Genomic DNA, 21389 nt, shown 5'->3' with positions numbered 1-21389 from the left:
CCCAAAAAAAAAAAAAAAAAAAGACTGAGAGTAATTCATTCTTTTATCTGGTTCCTGAAACATCATTAACGAACATGTTGTAGGAGAAAAAGCCCTAGAAAAGGAATCAGTAGGCCTGGAGTCGAGCCCCAGGTCTTTGTGGAGTGTCTGCTGTGGTGTTAGGCCCTGGAGATACTGGAGTCAGCAGATGTACATGGTCCTCGTTTTCACAGAGCTCAGCGGCCAGCAGTGCTTCCTCAAACTTTAACATGCATAAAAATCAGCTGGTAATCTGATCAACATGCAGATTCTAGTTTAGTGTGAGACCCGAGAGCTTGCATTTCTGACAGGCTCTCAGATGACACTGATGCTGCTGTCTGGGGACTACCAGGGGTATAGAGCAGGGTCAGCAGACTTTTCCTCGAAGAGCCAGTCAGTAAATGGGAGAGGCTCTGTGGTCCGTGAGGTCTGTGCCGACTGCTCAGCTGCCAGTGTAGCAGGAAAGCAGCCACAGACGATAGGTAAAGGGATGGCTGTGGCTCTGTTCCAGGAAAACCTTATTTACAAAAACAAGCAACCGGCCCTTAGTTTGTTGACCCCTGATCTAGAGAATACAGCTTAATTGCAAGCAATTGCATTAAGGGTTTTGTGATAAAGGTTTTAATAGGGAATTAAGTCAGTGCAAAGATCTGGTCTAGGGGCTGTTAGGGAAGGCCTGAGGAAGTGGCTTGCTTTTTTTTAAATTTTAATTGTTTTTTAATTGAAGTATAGTTGATTTACAGTGTTGTGTTTCAGGTGTACAGCAAAGTGATTCAATTATACATATATATGTATATATATTTTTTCAGATTCCTTTCCCTTATAGGTTACTACAAAATATTCAGTAGAGTTTCCTGTGCTCTACAGCAGGTCCCTGTTGCTTATCTGTTTTATATATAGTAGTGTGTATATGTTAATCCCAAACTCCTAATTTATCCCTCCCTTACCCTTTCCCCTTTGGTAACTATAAGTTTGTTTTCTGTGTCTGTGGGTCTGTTTCTCTTTTGTAAATAAGTTCATTTGTATCTTTTTTTTTTTTTTTTAAGATTCCACATATAAGTGATATATGATATTTGTCTTTCTCTGTCTGGCTAACTTCGCTTAGTATGATAATCTCTAGGTCCATCCATGTTGCTGCAAATGGCATTATTTCATTCTTTTTTATGGCCGAGTAATATTCTGTAGTGTGTTTTTGTGTGTGTGTGTGTGTGTGTGTGTGTGTGTGCACGCCTAAAAGTGACAGAACATGCGTGGTGTGGGGTATTCAATAACCTGGAATCATTTTAGTGTGGCAGGCAGTGAAGGCCAAGACATGTGGAAAGAGTCTTTAAAGATATTTTAAAAACTTTTCCTTAGATGAGTGGAAAGCTATTGAAGGGTCTTAAACAGGTAAGAGACTTGTCAGATTTGTGGTTTAGAAGGATAATTCCAGCAGATGGAGGAATTCCAGAAATATTTAGGAGGTAGGTTCAGTAGGACTTGGTATTCATTGGATACAGGACTAGGAGAAGAGATAGTCTAGCTGCCCAGATTTGAGGCTGGGACAGATGGTGAAGTTGTTCACTGAAACAGGGTACATTGGAGAAAGAACTTATTTGGGAATGGAGAGGGAAGGTGATGAATTTAATGTGGGGCCTGTTGAATTTATGACGCCTGCAAGATATCCAGGTAGTTTTGTCCTCTGAGTAGGAGGATGTTTGAGTGGAAAGCTTGGGTCCGAGAGATCTGAGGTTGCTGGGTTGGAGGCTGTTAGTATGCAGATGGCTATTGAAGTGAATTATATCATCCAGAACAGCGTGAGAAGAGAAGGGCGCCCAGAACAGAAACCAGAACACCAAGAGTTTAGGGATAAAACAGAGACAGAGGGCCTTACAGAGACGGCTAAGACAGAGTAGCAAAGTGTAGGAGGATAGTCAGGAGAGTATGGGGTTATCAGAAGCCTGGAGAAGGGAGTATTTCAAGCAGGGAGTAGTTAATAGTGATGACTGTTGGCAAAAGGTCAAATAAAATAAGGACATGGAAGTTCCAGTGGACTTAGTGACAAGGGGCTCAAATATGACCTTGGCTAGAGCAGCTTCAGTAAAATGGTTGGGTGGAAACCAAAGAGCAATTGTTTGGGAGTGAGTAGGAGTGAGGAAGTGGAACCAGTGAAAGGGATACTCCTGGGAAAGAATTGCTATGCGGGGAAAAAGACAGGGGGCCCTGAATTAGGTGTTCAGGGTTTCTGCAAATTTGAGAGAGACTTGACCGTGTTTAAACGTAATGAGGGACTTCCCTGGTGGTCCAGTGATTAAGACTCCGCACTTCCACTGCAGGGGGCACGGGTTTGATCCGTGGTCGGGGAACTAAGATCCTACATGCCATATTTGGTGGCCAGAAAATAAAATAAAGTAAGATAAAATAAGATAAGATGATAAGATAAAATAAAATACTAATGAGAAGGTGCCAGTAATGAGGGAGAAAGTGAAAATACAGGAGAGAGGACTAATTGAGAGGGTAAAATCCTTGATAAGGTCATAATCTTGAGTATATTTTTTAAACTGGTCTGCTTTCTGCCCTAGGTTCTTTTAAGGAACAAACTACAGAAACATAAGAACTTAGGATTTTAACAATGTAGAATAGCTTTTGTAGCTGCTGCAAACAATTTCAGTTCTCAGAGAAAGGGGATATATTACGAGAACTTGAGTCAGTCAATAAAACCGTTCCCTGATTTCTGATCCGACTAAATTAATCTGGTGCAGTAAGTGAATGGATACTTATGTAACTATCATTCTAGATGATACAAGTTGCTATGTTTTCTTTGGAAAGCTAACTGGATAGTATTTGACTTGATTTATATCATTTTACTGAGATTACCAATACTGAATGTTAAAAATGATAGTAAATTCCAAATGATAACATCTATCTATATTTCTATAAGACTGATAGGGTGAGAGATGTCTGTTTATCTTATATCTGCTTATTTGGCTTATTGTTTATTCGTATCTACCTCCTTTATTAATGAGGGTAAGAAATAGGTGGTATATTGCTAAGGCTGCATCGAAAATCAGTCCGAATTGATGGGCAGGGCCGCACGTTACAGTAAAGAAGGTAAACTCATTCTGGTGGTGATATAAAATTTAAAGTAGATTTCTTTCTCTTTTAGGTTTTACACTCGTGATTTGCCCATTGATCTCCCTTATGGAAGACCAGTTAATGGTTTTGAAACAATTAGGAATTTCAGCTACCATGTTAAATGCTTCTAGTTCTAAGGTATGTGTGTGTGGCTTTTATTGTATTTTATTTTTAATTTACACTCTTCATTGAAATAGGAACCTTAGATTCAATTGAGTTGCTTATAAAATTTAAAAACTGATAACTGTTTACATTGGAGTCGAAAATTACTGCTCATAGGTCAGTTCTAGCCCACTGCCTATTGTGTGTGGTCCGTGAATTAATATTAGTTTTTATATTTTTAATTGGTTAAAAAAAATCAAAAGAAGAATACTATGTTGTGAAGTGTGAAAGTTACATGAAATTCAGATTTCAGTGGCCATAAATACTGTTCTGTTGGAACAGAATTACGCTGGTTCTTTTATGTGTAGTCTGTGACTGTTTTCCCACTGTAGCGGCAGAGTTGAGTAGCTGCGATATGGACCACAACACCTAATACTTTCTATCTGGCACTTTACAGGAAATATTTGCTGACTGTTTTATAGTGTCCATTCTAAAACAGTGAGCAAGAATTTCTTATTATGCAATATAATTAAGTACAAAAAATGAATTAGTAACAAGGTACCCAACCCCTGTGGACTTTCTTCTGTTTGGGAAGGGACTCTCTTACCTTTATCTGTAGAATAAAGCATTTCCAAGGTGTTTGTTTTTTAAAAAGCATATTATTGAAAATTTTAAATATATACAAAAGTAGAGAGAATAGTATAAAAACTGCCATGTATCGTTAAGTACCTTTAACAGTTATCAGCATATGACCAATTTTTTTCGTCTATATATCCCCAATTTCCCTTCCTGCCCACCCTTGGTTTATTTATTTGAGATAAGTCCCAGACATCATATCATTTCAATTGTAGCTTCTTCTTCAGTGTGTATCTCTAACATTTTAAAAAGGTAACTACAATGCCATTATCACATCTAAAAAATTTAGTGTTAGTTCTTTAAAACCATCAAATAAAAAGATTCAGATTTCTGTCTCATCAAATGTTGTTGTTATTTTTTTAAATCATGGTCCAGATAAGGTTCATGCATTATGTTGTATTGGTTGATATATCCATAGGTTTCCCTTATTTCTTGTTTGTTTCCCATGCAAATTATTGTTTAGGTTGGTTTTTTTGTTTGTTTTTTTGTCCTATACTTTCCTATATTTTATCTCTTCCTGACTGTATTCTTGTGATGTTGTTTCACTTTTTCCTTTTAGTTAGATCTAAAAGCTTGACTGTATTTGGGCTTTCTTTTCTTTTCTTTTTTTTTGGCAAGAGTATACTTTCCCCTGGTATCACTCAGGAGGTATGTAAAACCCAGTTATATTTTTGTGACATTAGCTTGATCAGTGGGTTCAGCTTATGTCTGCCTGCTCTGTAATTATCAAGTTCTCTATCACCTTTTCATCTAATGGTTTGTAGCAGCCACCGATGATTATTGCCTATCCTAGAGCATTATTTAATTAGGGGGTTACAAGATGGTGATTTTTAATTCTCACTTTTTCTTATATTAGCTGGACTTCTTCTGTAAAAAAGAACTTTTTCCTTATTAACTCTTTGCAGATTGAAAGTTCTTTCCCTTTCTTTACCAATTTTCAGAAAGAGTTGGTTTTCCAGCATTCTCCAAAGGTGGTCAATAAGTTCTTTTTTTTTTTCCCAAGTATCATTGTAAATTTACGGATTTTTAACATGTTTGATCCATAGTTATTATTCTTTTTTTATGGTGAAATAGTCCCATCTTTGAGTAGTGAGAGTCTTATCTAAGGTGGCTCCTACATCTAGCTCATAGCTTTTGAGTCTTTGCTTCCTTTTATAAGATACTCTGTGCTCATTTTGTATGTTTTCTCCCAGCCCTAAAGTCAGCTATGTCTTCAGGAAGCCCTGGTTCTCCTAGTCTTTCCCATATAATTTTGTTTTATTTAAACTCTTGTGTCATTATAACTGCTTTCTCGTTCACCAAAATGAATCTGTGGAGAACACTGCCTTCTCATATTGCACTTCTTTAAAACTGAAAAAGAGAGTAATAATAATGGAAAGTACAGTTGACCTTTAAACAGCGTGAGGGTTGGGGGCCCCTAACTGTACACACAGTCAGAAATCTGCGGGTGACTTGTAGTCAGCTCTCCTCATTTCAGGGATTCAACCAACTGCAGATCACAGTACTGTAGTATTTACTATTGAAAAAAATCTGCATATAAATGGACCCATGCAATTCAAATTTGAGTTGTTCCAGGGTCCACTGTAGTTAGAAAGGTGTGATAATTACGAGTTCAGGCCATGTCACTACTGCTTGAAGAGTTGCTGAGGAAATAGCCTTATGTTTGCTTCTCGAATATTTCTGGGACATTTAGGACCAGCTGAAGTATTTAATACACTTTGGCCATTTCTTAACAAAACTAGGAATATCTCGAGTTAACAAACTGCTTTTCTGGGATGATTGAAAGTATTTTGACGTTCTATCGCATTCACCACTTCTTTTGGTCCTAATTAGGTTAGAGGGAGAAAATACAACATCCAGTGTTCTAAATATTATAGAAAATAACAGCAACATTAAGAATTCGGCAGGCGGACTCTCAACCACTGCGCCACCAGGGAAGCCCCTTAAGATTTATTCTTATTACAGATGTCAGCGGTCCCTGACCTTTTTGGCACCAGGGGCCAGTTTTTTGGAAGACAGTTTTTCCACGGACGGGGGTTGGGGGAGGGGGTGGTTTCAGGATGACTCAAGTGCATTACATTTACTGCGCACTTTATTTCTGTTATTATTACGCTGTAATATATACTGAACTAATTACACAGTTCACCGCAGTGCTGACAGGAGGTGAGCTCAGGCAGTGACGTGAGCGACGGGGAGCGGCTGTAAATACAGATGAAGCTTGCTCACTCGCCGCTCGTCTGCTGTGCAGCCCGGTTCCTAACAGGCCACGGACAGGCAGTGTCCTGTGGCCCGGGGGTTGGGGACCCCTGATATATATAATATATAAATATATGTATTTCATATTATAAAAATTTAATGAATAAGATACTTCATAAAACCTAGATTATGAGTAGATTTGATAACATCACTAAAATAGCTAGTTCACACATGCATGAAATGATTTCGAATATAATGTTAAAAATTAATAAAACCCACCTTTATCACCATACCTATTGCATTGAGCTTACATTTTGGCATTTATTGTGAAAAATTTAGCATTATGCCTTTATGGAGTAAATGCTTATTGGAGTGTCTTCACATTCATTTTTTTGTTGTCTTTTTTGTCAAATGAGATTATTCTTTTATCAGCAGTCTGGATGTAAGTAAGTAACTGAAATGCTGTTTGCACAGCTGCCATGAAGTTTAGTACTGGGACATTACTTTGATTTTAATGAAGTAAACATCTGTTGCTAAAAGAGCCCCAAGGCTGTTGCTTCTGAGTAATGAATGTCTTCATTTACCACTGAGTATTGCAGTCTGCTAGCTTAGCTCTACTATCATTGTGTCTGTGTTTCCTTTCAATAGGAGCATGTGAAATGGGTTCATGCTGAAATGGTAAATAAAAACTCCAAGCTAAAGCTAATTTATGTGACTCCAGAGAAAATTGCAAAAAGCAAAATGTTTATGTCAAGACTAGAAAAAGCCTATGAAGCAAGGAGATTTACCCGAATTGCTGTAGACGAAGTTCATTGCTGTAGTCAATGGGGACATGATTTCAGACCTGGTATGTATGTTGTATCTAGAAAACCCCTTGATGCTAGGGACTCTTTTCTTACTCAGCTTTACATGATGGAAATCCCTGCTTCCATTAAAATTATCTTCTTAGGTAGTTATTACTCATTTTTTCTTGCCTTAATATAAAGGGAGTCAAGAGGCAGAATCTTTGATCTCTTTACCCCTCACCCCCACGGTAGTGTTTATTAGTCTAATTGCCTTTATCTTTTGAAATGTGTGCTTATTAGCAAATATTATACCTTGCCATCTTTAGCCATAAAGGTTTACTGACCTCCAGATTCTCCTTCACATCTGTTGAGGAATTTGCATCTGCTTCAAATTTGTCTCTTTTAGTCATCATTGTGGGTGTCTTTAGCACCCACTTCAGGATCTATACTCAATAACTCCTCAGTGTTATAGTTCTATGGTATATTTTAGTAACCTTATTCTTTGCTTCTCCAACAGAATCCTACAGTCATAGCCTCAATCAGATTACTCAGACATGTTCTGTGCAAAAAAATCTGAAAATTAATTAAATTGTTTGGGTTTTTTTGCTATTGAGTTATATGAGCTCTTTATATATTTTGTATATTAACTAACCTCTTATCAGGTATATGATTTGCAAATATTTTCTCCCATTCCATAGGTTGCCTTTCACTATGTTAATGGTTTCCTTTGCTATACAGAAGCTTTTTAATTTGAGGCAACCCCACTTGTTTTTTGGTGTGTGAGTTTTTTTGCTTTTGTTGCTATTGCTTTTGGCCTCAGATTCAAAAAATCATTGCCAAGACTGATGTCAAGGAGCTTATCTCATATGTTTTCATCTAGGAGTTTTATGGTTCCAGATATTACGTTCGAGTCTTTAATTCATCTTGAGTTGACTTTTGTATGTGGTGTAAGATAAGGGTCCAGTTTTATTCTTTTGCATGTGGCTGTCCAGTGTTCCCAACACCATTTATTGAAGAAACTATCATTTCCCCATTATATGTTCTTGGCTCCTTTGTAGTAACTTTATTGACTGTATATGCGTGGGTTTATTTCTGGGCTCTCTATTCTGTCCCATTACTTTAGCTATAGCTTTTATTTGTATGTTCTTATATTTTTATTACTGTAGCTTTGTAATATAGTTTGAAATCTATAGCATAATACCTCCAGCTTTGTTCTTTCTCAGGATTGCTTTGGCTATTTGGGGTCTTTTCCTATTTTTAGGGTGGTTTTTCCTATTTCTGTGAAAAATACCATTGGACTTTTGATAGGAATTGCACTGAATCTGTAGATTGCACTGGGTCATTTGGACATTTTAACAATATTAATTTTTCCAGTTCATGAGCACAGAATATCTTTCCATTTGTTTGTGTCTTCTTCAGTTTCATTCATCAGTGTCTTTTAGTTTTCAGTGTATAGGTATTTCACCTTCTTGGTTAAATTTATTCTTGGGGATTTTATCCTTTTTTGATCTAGTTTAATTTCTCTTTCTGATAGTTGTTATTAGTGTATAGAAACACAACTGATTTTTGTATTTTGATTTTGTATCCTGCAACTTTGCTGAATTTGTTTATAAGTTCTACAGGTTCTTGGTGGAGTCTTTAGGGTTTTCTATGTATAATGTTATGTCATCTGCAAATAGTGAGTTTTACTTCTTTCATTCTGATTTGGATGCCTTCTATTTTGTTTTCTTACCTAATTATTGACTAGGACTTCCAATCTATGTTGAATAAAAGTGGTGAGAGGAGGCATCCTTGTCTTGTTCCTGATCTTAGAGGAATAGTTTTCAGCTTTTCACCATTGAGTATGATGTTAACCGTGGGCTTGTCACATATGGCCTTTATTATGGTGAGATTTGTCCCCTCTAAACCTACTTTGTTGAGAGTTTTTATCATGAATGCATGTTGAATTTTGCTTTTTCTGCATCTACTGAGATGATCATGTGACTTTTAGCTTTCATTTTGTTACTGTGATATATATCACATTGATTGATTTGCAGATATTGAACCATCCTTGCAATCCTGGAATAAATCTCACTTCATCATGGTGTATGATCCTTTTAATGTATTGCTGAATTTAGTTTGTTAATATTTTGTTGAGGATTTTTGTATCTATGTTTGTCATGGATATTGGCCCATAACTTTTCTTGTAGTGTTCTTTCCTGGTTTTGGTATCAGGATAATGCTAGCCTCGTAGAATGAGTTTGGAAGTGTTCCCTTCTCTTCTATGTTTTATAAGAGTTTGAGAAAGACTAGTGTTAATTCTTCTTTAAATTTTTGGTAGAATTCACCAGTGTAGCCATCTGTTCCTGGACTTTTGTTTGTTGGGAGGTTTTTGATTACTGATTCAATCTCCTTACTAGTGTTTTTTCTGTTCAGATTTTCTATTTCTTAATGATTTAGTTTTGATAGGTTTTAGTAGGAATTTATCTGTTTCTTCTGAGTTGTCGAATGTGTTGGTATATAATTGTTTACAATAGTGTCTTATAGTTGTATTTTCATAGTATCAGTTGTTATGTCTCCTTTTTCATTTCTGATTTTATTTATATGAGTCTTCTCTCTTTTTTCTTGTTGAGTATGGCTAACAAGTTGGTCTATTTTGTTTATCTTTTCAAAAAACCAGCGCTTAGTTTCATTGATCTTTTCTATTGTCTTTTTAGTCTCTATTTCTTTTATTTCCATTCTGATCTTCGTTATTTTCTTCCTTCTGCTAAATTTGGGCCTAGTTTGTTCTTCCTATTTTAGTTCCTTGAGGTGTAAAGCTCGGTTGTTTGAGATCTTTCTTGTTTCTTAATGGAGATGTGTTTTGCTGTGAACTTCCCTCTTACAACTGCTCTTGCTTCTTGTAAGTTTTGGTATGTTGTATTTCCACTTTCACTTGTCTCAAGACATTGTAAAATTTCTCTTTCTTCATGTGTATCTCAACTAGTGTGACTACAACTAAATGCCTCCCAAAAGGCCTGTTCTTTTTCCTTCTGTCTTGTAACTGGGAATCACTATTTGCCCTGTTGCTGTGTGCAGTCAAAAACTTTTTTTTTTTCTTGATCAAAAACTTTCGATTTGCTTCCCTTCTCCATGTCTTTCCCTCTTCCTCCCCATTCGCCCAAGCAATTTCCCCTTCAGTCTTCCCTATCTTAGAAAATCACTTAATACTCACACATTTACTCAAGCCAAAGTTTTAGCAGATCTGTTTAGTCAGGGTCTAGTCAGAAGACAAAAGCCATACCAGTTATTTGAACACAGAGAATTTACATTACATTATGTAAAGAATTGTTAACTAAGTAAAAAGTGATTATAAGCAGCTAACTGAAAAAAGAAAAAGAAAACTCTAACGTATCATGGAGGTAAAAGCTAGAAGAAGCAACTAGCATCCCTAGGGCTGGGGGAACAGGAAGAAAAGGTTGGGATTGACGTGATTTAGAAACCTAGAGGAGGGGCCTGTGGAGCTGACGCTCAGACCTGTGGGAGGCCCAGCTCCGTGGTGCTGGTGTCTGTGGAGGCAGAGATAGGGTGGACCTGTGATGAAGTCAGTTCTCCAAAGCTCAGAAAACTGCCAACTGTATTCAGCTGCTGCTAAGTGGTGGATAAACCTTGCTGGGCGACATTCCCGAGAACACCAGCAAACACACAGGAGGCAAACTGGAAGGAGCAGCACTCTTCTTCCTCCCCCAGCCTTGCACTTTGTGCTTCCAGGGCCAGCTGGCAAAGCAGAGATTCCCCACTCCAGCGCCACAAAGCAGAGTCTAGAAGGGTGGAGTTGGAGCTGAGAACAAGTAACTTCATGGTGGCACATTGTCCCTGACTTATCCTACCTCTGCAGATCTGGTCCACCACCAAGTCCTGTCGCCTCCATCTCGAAGTTGAATCTCAAGCTTGTCCACTTCTCTTTGTCTGTACTGCTATTTCTTAAGTCCAGCTGGGCTCCTTTCCACCAGTCTACTACACTAGCTCCCTAGCTTGTCTCTGTTCCAGTCTCACCCTTTTACAGTTCATCCTTCACCCAGCAACCAAATCAAATCATGTTACTTCCCTCCCTAAACTACCCAGCAGATTCTCTTTGTACTTAGAATAAAGTCTACATTCTTAACTGGGGTCCCTAAGACCACATGTGATCTGTCCCCCGTTTGTCTCTGCCCAGTTTCCCCTCACATGTTACACTCCAGCTACAATAAGGTTATCATGATGACCGCTTACCATGTCCTGATAATCAGATACTTATTGGTTTACTCCTTGCATTGTCTGATTTCTTTGCTTGAATTGTAGTTCCATTTGCATAGCATCTTTGCCTTGTTCTCACTTTATCTCTGGTGCCTAGGTCTCTAGGTGCTTGGCACATAGTTAAAAGTGTTCAGCATACGCCAGGTGATGAATGGATGAATCTTGGGCTCTTCCCCCACCCCCCGCACCATATCCCAATAGTCACTAGGACCTATGGGGTTCCAGTTCATGTATTTCAGTCTTTTCTTTCTGATTTATCCTCAGTGTCATGCCTTATTTCATATTCACTGTTTTTAGTTTTCTAGTCTGTCATTGCCACCTTTTAACTCATCTCCCTTTCGTCAGCCTTTTGCTTTACTCCAGCCCATCCTTCACACTTCCACCAAAAGACGATTCCTGAAACATAGACTGTGTCCTTTATCTGCTTGAAAAATCACACGACTCCTCATTTCCTATAGGGCAAAGTTCTAGCTCCTTAGAATCAACCAACTGTTCAGTTCATAGTCTTACTTGAACCTGCCTTTTTATACTCTTTGGAGTAACAGTATCAGTCAGGGTTTGGGTAGGGAAGCCGAGCTCTTATGAATGTTAAGGGATAAGGGATTTATTTTAGGAAGCAGACTTTGCACAGTTGTGGGAGGAGCTGGGGAAGGGAAGGTCTGGAGGGGGAGTTGGAGGGTCAGAGAAAAGTCACTGACTAGTCCTGGAGCACTGGTGTGGGAGGACCAAACGGAGCTTGTAGGGAAATCTGCAGCTGGCATGGCCATTGCCAGAGGGGCCGCACAGGGGGAGCTCAGGCGAGGTCTCTGGTTAGTTTCCTCTGAGTAGCCGTCACCTCCGTGGGTCTGCTGCCAGGCATCTAGAGGGCCGGTGTTGATCAGTGAAGCCTACAGCTGGGAAGAAGAGCTGAAGGAGGAATGGGGAAGAACTGGGACAGGCTGGCATTTGTCCACCATCCTATCTGCCGGGAAGGCCCTTCAGAGTGTAGCAGCTGCTTCTCTCCTGCCTCCTAGGCCTTACACAGGTTCCTCTTCTGGTCCAGCTTTAACTTGGAACCATCCAGGCAATAGAATAGAGTTCCCAGCCAACTGGGGTTGACAGTAGGTCCATCTAGCACAGCACCCTGTGATATAGCCCCTCTGAACTGCTTGCTGATACCTGAACCTACCGAGTGATTTCATGCCAGTGTGTTTGCCGCACGTGTGCGTGCTGCTTCCTCTGCCTGGTGTTTTCTTCTTTCCTTCTTCCCGAACTGCTGGATTCTTCCAGACCCAACTCAGATGTTATCTCCCTTGAAGCTTTCACAACTTCCCAAGCAGTTACTTTCTGTGCCGTTTTCATACGAGTCCTCTACCTTAGCATTGAGCCATCTCTCCCACATTTCTTTTTTACTTTTCTCCAAATAGTAAGTACTTCAGGGTGTGCTCATAGACAACTTCTCTAGTGACTTAGATGTGTCTAATATGAGCCCAGAACGGCTTTCCTGAAGTGGGTTATATAAAAACCAACGCCCTCACCAAGCGTTTTCTGTTCTGAGTTTGCCACTCTTGGATGATACCTGTGGTAGAAGGGTTTCGACTGATGGCCTTTTTATCTCTCGTCAGTTGCCATAGATTCAAACACTATGGCTCCTCCCACTCTGCCTCTCTAATCCACTGTTCAGCAGGTATAGACCAGTGCTCAGCTGATTGGAAATGTTGTGGTATTCCCTATTGAAGACACCTATGGCCAAGAAGTGTTTCTGAAGAACCAGTTAAAAGTAGAGTAAAGCCTGTCTATCCCCAAGGCTAGGCAGCAACCGCAGCTTAGATACAGATGGCTATGGAAGTAAAATTGCAGTCATCTTGATGATCTGCAGCATGTTAGAAGATGTAATTTACTCCTTAAAGGATAGCAAGAGGGCTACTTTGTTTCTTGTTTTTTTTTCCAGATTATAAGGCCCTTGGTATTTTGAAGCGGCAGTTCCCCAATGCATCGCTAATTGGGCTGACTGCAACTGCGACCAGCCATGTTTTGAAGGATGCTCAGAAAATACTGTGTGTTGAAAAGTGTTTTACTTTTACAGCTTCTTTTAATCGGCCAAATCTCTATTATGAGGTATGTAACTTTTATGTCAATTTATTATTTATTTATTTATTTATTTTGTGGTATGCTCCGGACGCGCAGGCTCAGTGGCCATGGCTCACGGGCCCAGCCGCTCCGCGGCATGTGGGATCTTCCCGGACCGGGGCACGATCCCACATCCCCTGCATCGGCAGGCAGACTCTCAATCACTGCGCCACCAGGGAAGCCCTATGTCAATTTATTTTGTGAAGGATTTCAGAAGAAAGGTTACGTTTTCATTATGTCTATTTACGTCACAGTTAATTATGTTTAAAAGTTTAAAAAAAATCAAGTGAGTATAAGCAGACTTATTAAAGAATGCTTTCTTCGTATATCTCCTGTGCTATTTAATTCTTTGCTCTGTTAAGTAGAAAACACTGCCTCATCAAATTTGCGTACACGCTTTCTTATGCAAGGATGGAGAGAAAGCATGTATTGATGCTAAGGACCCTAATGACATCTCTATAGAAATTAATTATGAAATAATGCAAAAATTAATATACCATTAAAGATTTGCTAATACTCCCTATTTAGGTTTTATCTGATATACAACCTTGAAAGGTAAATAACCTCACAGCTGTTTTTACTTTCCAGTCCTTTTAAGGAGAGACTTAATATTTTTTGAGCTCTTACTGACTAGTTGTTTCTGCCATAGTTTATGTTTTTACAAAAGTAGCATCAGAAAATTTTAAAAGTCTCTGTCTTTACAAGTTATTCACTGCTTCTGTGCCTCCTCGTCTCTGGTAAATTCAAAAATAAGGATCAAGAAGAGTCTGGGAGGTGATAGGGTCAGATGGGCGAGTGAAAGAGTAATAGAAAAAAACACCATGCCCAAGAAAGAGTGGCGCCTTGAAAGTTGTTAAGTAAACGACCGCATGAATGGTACTCATTAATTTACTTTTTAATAAGTTAACTTTTTTTTAGGTTCGGCAGAAGCCCTCAAACACTGAGGATTTTATTGAGGATATTGTAAAGCTCATTAATGGAAGATACAAGGGGCAATCAGGTAATATAGACACAAACCGAGTTTGAAGACTGAGAGAGAACTTTCCAGAAGTAGCACATGTTATTTACACTAATACACCGAGAAGAAGATTGGCACCAGAAATATTAATGCATGGCAGAAGAACTTGAAAATATCATGATAAAATTAATTTGCTTGGTGATCTTAGAAATCAGGTGTGGCATTTGCTAATTACACAGATTATAACAGTCATAAAACTGATTTATTTTTGCTTATTTACACTTAATTGCGTTAAAGAGTGGACCTAATGACATAATGTTAATTATCAACAGCACATATTTAGTAAGTATCCACTGTGTATAAGATTGAAGGTTAAGCAGTGATTTTCTAAAGGGATGTAAACTATAGTTCCTTATAAAGGACACATTAAAGAAATAAACAGTACATACTGAATGAGCTAAGTATAGATGGAGTTGAGAGTGTGTATAACGTGTTCCAGGATTAATGTAGAGACAAGTGTTACTAAAGCAACAGTTGGTGTAAAAGTAGCACTTCAAAACTATTCTGTGGATTTTCAGGAGATATTAATAGGGGCCATGGGTAAAAGGAGTTCCAGGGTCAAATAAGTTTGAGAAAGGCTGCAGCCGTTTATTCCTCCTGCAGAGTCCCAGGGTGTATCAGCACCTTAGAAATTCTGACCAGCCCTGCAAAGAGACACACGTGTTTGTCTAACTTTGTTAACCTTCCCAAACTTATTTGCACATGAAACTCTTTTCTCATAGCATGCTTAACATCTTGTGGAGCTGTGGGGCATCAGTTTGAGAAAGACTATGTAGTGGGAGATAAAGTTGGAGAGAGAACTGAGATAATGGGAACCCAAACTGGTGGCTCCAGGCTTGTTACTGCTCTGGAGCAAGTTGGTGGTCAGACCTTGAATTACACTGAAAAATCAGTATGTGTTCAGGGCCTTGGAATTTTTCATAATTCTTATTTTCCCCCATGCATTGTAATTATCAGCCTCTTCAGTGTGTGAGTTAAAATTTTTCTAGGAATGTACTATATATATCTAACCATTTCTTTTACTACAGGAATAATATATTGCTTTTCTCAGAAAGACTCTGAGCAAGTTACAGTTAGTTTACAGAAATTGGGGATTCCTGCAGGGGCATACCATGCCAATATGGAACCAGAAGATAAGACCAAGGTTCATAGAAGATGGTCAGCTAATGAAATTCAGGTTAAGTAACAGATCTTCAATAGAAGCCTAATTCACCTTTGAATGTATTTTAACTTGACTTAATTAATATGTAAAATGTTAACACATTTTAGGTGGTAGTGGCAACAGTTGCATTTGGTATGGGAATTGATAAACCAGATGTGAGGTTTGTTATTCATCATTCAATGAGTAAATCCATGGAAAATTATTACCAAGAGAGTGGACGTGCAGGTACGTGTAACTCACATCCAGAAATAACTTTTTTTTAATGCTTACTTATTTATTTGGCTGCATCAGGTCTTAGTTGCAGTGTGTGGGCTCTTTCATGGTGCGCAGGCTTCTCTCTAGTTGTGGCACGTGGGCTCCAGAGTGCGCAGGCTCAGTAATTGCAGCTCGTGGGCTTAGTTGCCCCACAGCATATGGGATCTTAGTTACCTGACCAGGGATTGAACCCACATCCCCTGCATTGGAAGGCGGATTCTTAAACCACTGGACCACCAGGGAAGTCCCCTAGAAATAATTTTTAAAGAGCTTTAAAAACACTATAAATGATGTTTAATAATACTGTATTTTTAATCATCTTTATTGGCTAGTATTTTTATAACAAACAATGAAATCCTTTTTGTAGTTTTATATTTGCCTATGGAGAAATTTTATTTATGTTGGAGTGTCATGAATTATTTCTTCTCATATTTGCTAAAATAATTTGATGTCCATCTTTGCCTCCTGAGTTTTTAATTAGTGGTTTCAAGTCTATAATTTAAATAACTGGATTACTTATGGACACATTTTTAAGCTAGTAAGGCTGATTATTGATAGATCTCTTTAGTCATTTTTTTAAAAATTTGAGGGCAGCTGTTACAAATTAACTTTCACAGCTCTGTCTGAAATTTCTAGATATATATTTAGACTACGAAATATTGCCAGCAAATTTTATGTATAATTTTTGCATGTTTGACTTTTTAAAGTAATTATGCAATCTCAAGATTCTTCCCACTGCAGGTCGAGATGACATGAAAGCAGACTGTATTTTGTATTATGGCTTTGGAGATATATTCAGGATAAGTTCAATGGTGGTGATGGAGAATGTGGGACAACAGAAGCTCTATGAGATGGTGTCATACTGCCAAAACATAAGCAAGTAAGCACACACCTTTTTGTCACTTTTGTCAATTAAAGACAAGCACAGTATGAAAGCACATGACATTACTTTGAGTCCTTACTCAAATGAGTAAATACATTAGTGAAACATCAAGTGCAAACCAGTAAAAGCAGATGTCTGAAGGGTGGGAACCAGTACATGAACCTGCAGGATGCCTGAATCTAAGAAAATATATTCTCAGATATAGAGAACAAAGTAGTGGTTACCAGTGGGGAGAGTCGGGGAGGAGCAGTATAGGGGTGGGGGTGTGGGAGGTACTGCAACATGGGGAATATAGCTAATATTTTGTAATAACTGTAAATGGAAAGTAACCTTTAAAAGTTGTATAAAAGTAAAAAAAATAAATAGTATCAAGTGTAAAAAAAAGAAAAAAGTCATTCTCTGGGAAGGATAGCTGTTAACTTTTTTCTAAATGTTTGGTAGAATTCACCTGTGAAGCCATCTAGTCCTGGTCCTTTGTTTCTTGGGAGTTTTAAAATTACTGATTCAATTTCATTACTGGTAATGGGTCTGTTCATATTTTTTATTTCTTCCTCCTTCAGTCTTGGGAGATTGTACATTTCTAGGAATTTGTCCATTTCATCTAGGTTGTTCATTGGCAAATAGTTGTTCATAGTAGTCTCTTTGATCTTTTGTATTTCTGTAGTATTGGTTGTAACTTCTTTTTCATTTCTGATCTTACTGATTTGGGCCCTCTCTTTTTTTCTTGATGAGTCTGGCTAAAAGTTTATCAATTCTGTTTATCTTTTCACTATACTTAAATAATTAAAAACTATTACTAATAAATGCCAACCATCATCTGTGCCTTCAGCAAATTGAAGTAGTAATTCAGACTACTGATCACAGCTCACCATAACAATAGAATAATATTGGAAAAGTTTGAAACATTGCGAGTATTATGAAATTGTGACACAGAGACATGAAGTGAGCAAATGCTGTTAGAAAAATGGTGCCAATGGACTTGCTCAATGCAGGGTTGCCACAAACCTTCAGTTTGTAAAAAACACAGTATCTGCAGCACACAGTAAAGCAAACTGCAGTAAAACAAGGTATGCCTGTAGTTGTGAAGTACTGAATCTCAGACAATTTTTTAAAAGCAATGTCTATTAACAACATATGGAAAATATTATTATACGTGGTGGGCAGAATAATGGTCACCCAAAGATATCCACATCTGAATCCCTGGAATCTGTGAGTGTGCTACTTTACATGGCAAAAGGGAATTAAGGTTGCAGTCAGCTGATCTTAAAATAGGGAGATAATCCTGAATTATTTAGGTGGACCCACGATAATCACAAGGGTTCTTAAATGTGGAAGGAGGCATAAGATGTCAGAGTGATGTGAAGACTTAACCCACTGTTGTTGGCTTTGAAGATAGAGGAAAGGGGGCCGTGAGCCCAGGAATGTAGGCAGTCTTTAGAGTCTGGAAAGGGCAAGGAAACAGATTTTCCCCAAGAGCCTCCAGGAGAAATCCAACCCTGCTGACACCTTGATTTTAATCCAGTGAGACCCATGTCAGCCTTCTAACCTACAAAAATGTAAGATAATAAGTTTGTGTTGTTTTAAGCCACCAAGTTTGTGGTAATGTTATGGCAGCAATAGGAAATTAATACAGTATATAACTCTGTATTTTAAAATAGGGATTCTTAAAACTGTTAATTATTTGATAATTTGTATCTGATGTTTGCAGCTGTCGCCGTGTGTTGATAGCTCAACATTTTGATGAAGTATGGAGCCCAGAAACATGCAACAAAATGTGTGATAATTGCTGTAAAGAGACTTGTGAGTTGTTTTTAAAATCCTTATAGGCTAATATTTATATGTAGGAATACATGAGGGCAATATTAGACACCCAAAATGGATTTAAAAGAATAAGCAAGGTGTGAATAGAATTTCCCAGATTCAAGAGTGACAACACAAAGTTTTGAAACAGAGGCAAAATTAAAAGCCATATGTGTATGCATTTATTTTATGTTGCTACACTGAGGACATGTTAAACTTTTAAGAAATGAAGGGAAAAGTTAAAAAACCTTCTGAACAGAAATACTATTTTAAGTAAGAGAACGCTAACCTCTTGTGATAATCTCTGATGCTTTATAGTTACTGATAGGAAAGAGAAATATAGTGCAAAATAGAGACTATAGTGTATCATTTTTGATCCAGATAATGGCTAACCACTCATAAGACACTAATTTTGCAGTGTGTTGGTGCTGTCTTTTCACTTTTTAAAATCCTGTGTGTATGCGTATTATTGGAAAAGCTGGACTAACCCGTTCCTCGTTGAGTTCTGATGCCTTGATCAGTGAAGGTCACAATTTTAACTCTGCAGCCAGAGAAAATTATTTGTGTTTATTAGATTATTTTATACTGCCCAAATTAACAAAAGCCTGATACATACATCGGAGTGTTAGTATCAGTAATTGGGAATAACTGTCCATGACATTCTTGTCATGAAATTAGAGTCCCTAGGAAGCCATACCGGTTGTCAGGATATTGCTTAATGAGCACGCCTCAGGTAACATGAAGAACAGACTGACCCGCCTGTGAACATCACTAAGTATTTGTCATAATCATGTTTGGCTGACACTCTTTGGTTCCTAGAGCATACCCAAAGGCCTTCTGATAACCAGATTATTTTCTTTACATCACTTAAATCTCCGTGTCTTACAGAGACTGTAGCTTAATCTAGTGATAAGAGACTTGAGCAGTAGTCTTAGTTCAGAACATAGAAACAAATCAGTGTTTAGGGTGGCTCACACTGGGTGAAGACTTATTTTTTAAACCAGTCTAACCACTTAGGACGGCCTATCCTTACCCTAATTTTGAAATCCCATTCACCTGTAACCATGCCTCTTTCATTACAGCATTTGAAAGAAAGAACATAACAGCGTACTGCAGGGATCTAATCAAGATCCTGAAGCAGGCAGAGGAACTGAAAGAAAAGCTCACTCCACTGAAACTGATCGACTCTTGGATGGGAAAGGGTGCAGCGAAATTGAGAGTAGCAGGTGTTGCTCCTCCCGCGCTTCCTCGTGAAGACCTGGAGAAAATTATCGCGCACTTTCTTATACGGCAGTATCTCAAGTATATACAAACCCATTTCTTGCCCTTTCATGTTGTCTTTGATTCTCATTTTTATAACTGCAGCAGAACAAATGGTTTTGTGGTTGTTTCATAAGAACTTTTAAACGCTATGCAAAATTTACCTAGTAAACAAATTCAAACTTTGATTACTGTATGTCAAAAAAGCACAAAACTAAAATACTTTCTATAAACTGCATTTTTATGCTAAAAGTTTTATATTTCATATCAATGTTACTTAAAATTATTGCACTTATTTTTTTTCTTATAAATTTCAGTTTGTTGTCTGCAATTTGTCAAAACCTGACTGTTGGCCTTTATCTTCTGCAGAGAAGACTACAGTTTTACAGCTTATGCTACCATCTCGTATCTGAAAATAGGACCTAAAGCTAATCTTCTGAACAATGAGGAACATGTTATTACAATGCAAGTAAAGAAGCCCATGCAGAGCTGTTTCAGGGTAGTTATTAATTTTTATATATTTGAAAAAGACATTAAAGCCTATGGGATGCTTTTCTTTAATTAGTACTCTCCTGGGTCCAGTGGAGCATAAGAAGAGATTAAGTCAGTTTTCTTCCTGGAATCTGGGTATAGAAGAGAGAAAACCTACTTTTGTGTTCTGTAGAGGTATTGAGTAGAAGAATATAGACTAGGGGTTTCCAACCTTTTGGGATGTGAAGACTCCATTTAATGTCTGGCGTTATGAGGCACCCTGCCCTTGCTTGTGGTCACTATTGGCTGAGAAGTCTGCCTGCGCAGCAGAGGTTGAAAAGCACTGTCACAAACTAACTGCTCTCAAGCCTGCAAAAGCACACCCGGCACCAGTGTGTCTAAGGACATGTCAGGTGTTCTTTACGGTCCTGACAGCACAGCCCCTTCTATTTAAGATGGGGCGCATAGTGGAAGAAATTTGAAGATAAAAAACAAGACCACAGGACACTTAATTAAAGAGGTGATATAGAAGGACTATTGAGATTATTAATCTCCTGAGAAAATGGAATAGCTGAATTTTTACCAGTGTTTTGTCTTGCTGTTGTTTTGTAGGCTGAATCACCTCAAAGTTGTCATTCCGAAGGAGCTGATAAAAAGAGGGAAGAAAAAACTCCAAGTAACTTCCAGAAGAAGTCGGGGAACATGCTTCAGCAACCTGATTGTAAGATTACAGGGGCTAAGAAAAGAAAAATTGATAATGCATGAGTTGAGTGCTTCTAAATCTTCTAAGAAGAAGTTTATGCATGTATACACCATTAGTTTTGTAGTTAATCAAAAGTTTAATTTTAAGACAATTTCATTAATATTTTATTCATATGGAGCTATATTTTCAGAATTTATTTAAGTATTGAAGACTGAGACCTTTTGAAATTTTGAGATCATGAACTGTATAAATTTACAGTATGAAACAAGGGAAAAATACATCATTTTAATGTAAAACCCTTTAAATGTAAAATACTTAAGAGAGTAAGTTCATATAACTATCTTAAGCTCTTTATGCCTTGCCATAACTAGTTGTATTTTTTTCTTTTGACACAACTGTCTTTTGATAACAATGTTGTTATACTGAGTATTTTACTAAATAAAAAAGGAATAAGGTATCCACACAAATAACATTAGCAAGTATGCTACACCTCTACTGAAGTAAAATAAAACTGTGAGCTGCTTGAGACCACAGCCCTACTTTGACATTTCACAGAGAATGGCTCTGGTATGTTAACCAGACCACACTGCTGACTGAGTAGATAACGACATAGTTAAATTTGC

General features: G+C 38.0%; 1 protein-coding gene across 1 annotated transcript in view; it reads left to right on the top strand.

Moving 5' to 3' along the window:
* Nucleotides 1–21373, top strand: part of RECQL (RecQ like helicase) — a 33302-nt gene extending 11929 nt beyond the window's left edge. Inside the window, exons 5-15 of the mRNA XM_024733103.1 lie at nucleotides 3164–3270; nucleotides 6715–6913; nucleotides 13036–13202; nucleotides 14133–14214; nucleotides 15261–15409; nucleotides 15502–15619; nucleotides 16391–16529; nucleotides 18241–18332; nucleotides 19415–19634; nucleotides 19962–20091; nucleotides 20676–21373. Of these exons, the coding sequence (XP_024588871.1) occupies nucleotides 3164–3270; nucleotides 6715–6913; nucleotides 13036–13202; nucleotides 14133–14214; nucleotides 15261–15409; nucleotides 15502–15619; nucleotides 16391–16529; nucleotides 18241–18332; nucleotides 19415–19634; nucleotides 19962–20091; nucleotides 20676–20828 (1556 nt within the window). The 3' untranslated portion in view covers nucleotides 20829–21373. The remainder of the gene's footprint in view (nucleotides 1–3163; nucleotides 3271–6714; nucleotides 6914–13035; nucleotides 13203–14132; nucleotides 14215–15260; nucleotides 15410–15501; nucleotides 15620–16390; nucleotides 16530–18240; nucleotides 18333–19414; nucleotides 19635–19961; nucleotides 20092–20675) is intronic.
* Nucleotides 21374–21389: the final 16 nt, after the last annotated feature.

The sequence above is a fragment of the Neophocaena asiaeorientalis genome, unplaced genomic scaffold (genome assembly GCF_003031525.2).
Source record: "Neophocaena asiaeorientalis asiaeorientalis breed wild unplaced genomic scaffold, Neophocaena_asiaeorientalis_V1.1 scaffold150, whole genome shotgun sequence".
NCBI classification, from domain to species: Eukaryota; Metazoa; Chordata; class Mammalia; order Artiodactyla; family Phocoenidae; genus Neophocaena; species Neophocaena asiaeorientalis.
This window is presented reverse-complemented; position numbering and strand designations above follow the sequence as displayed.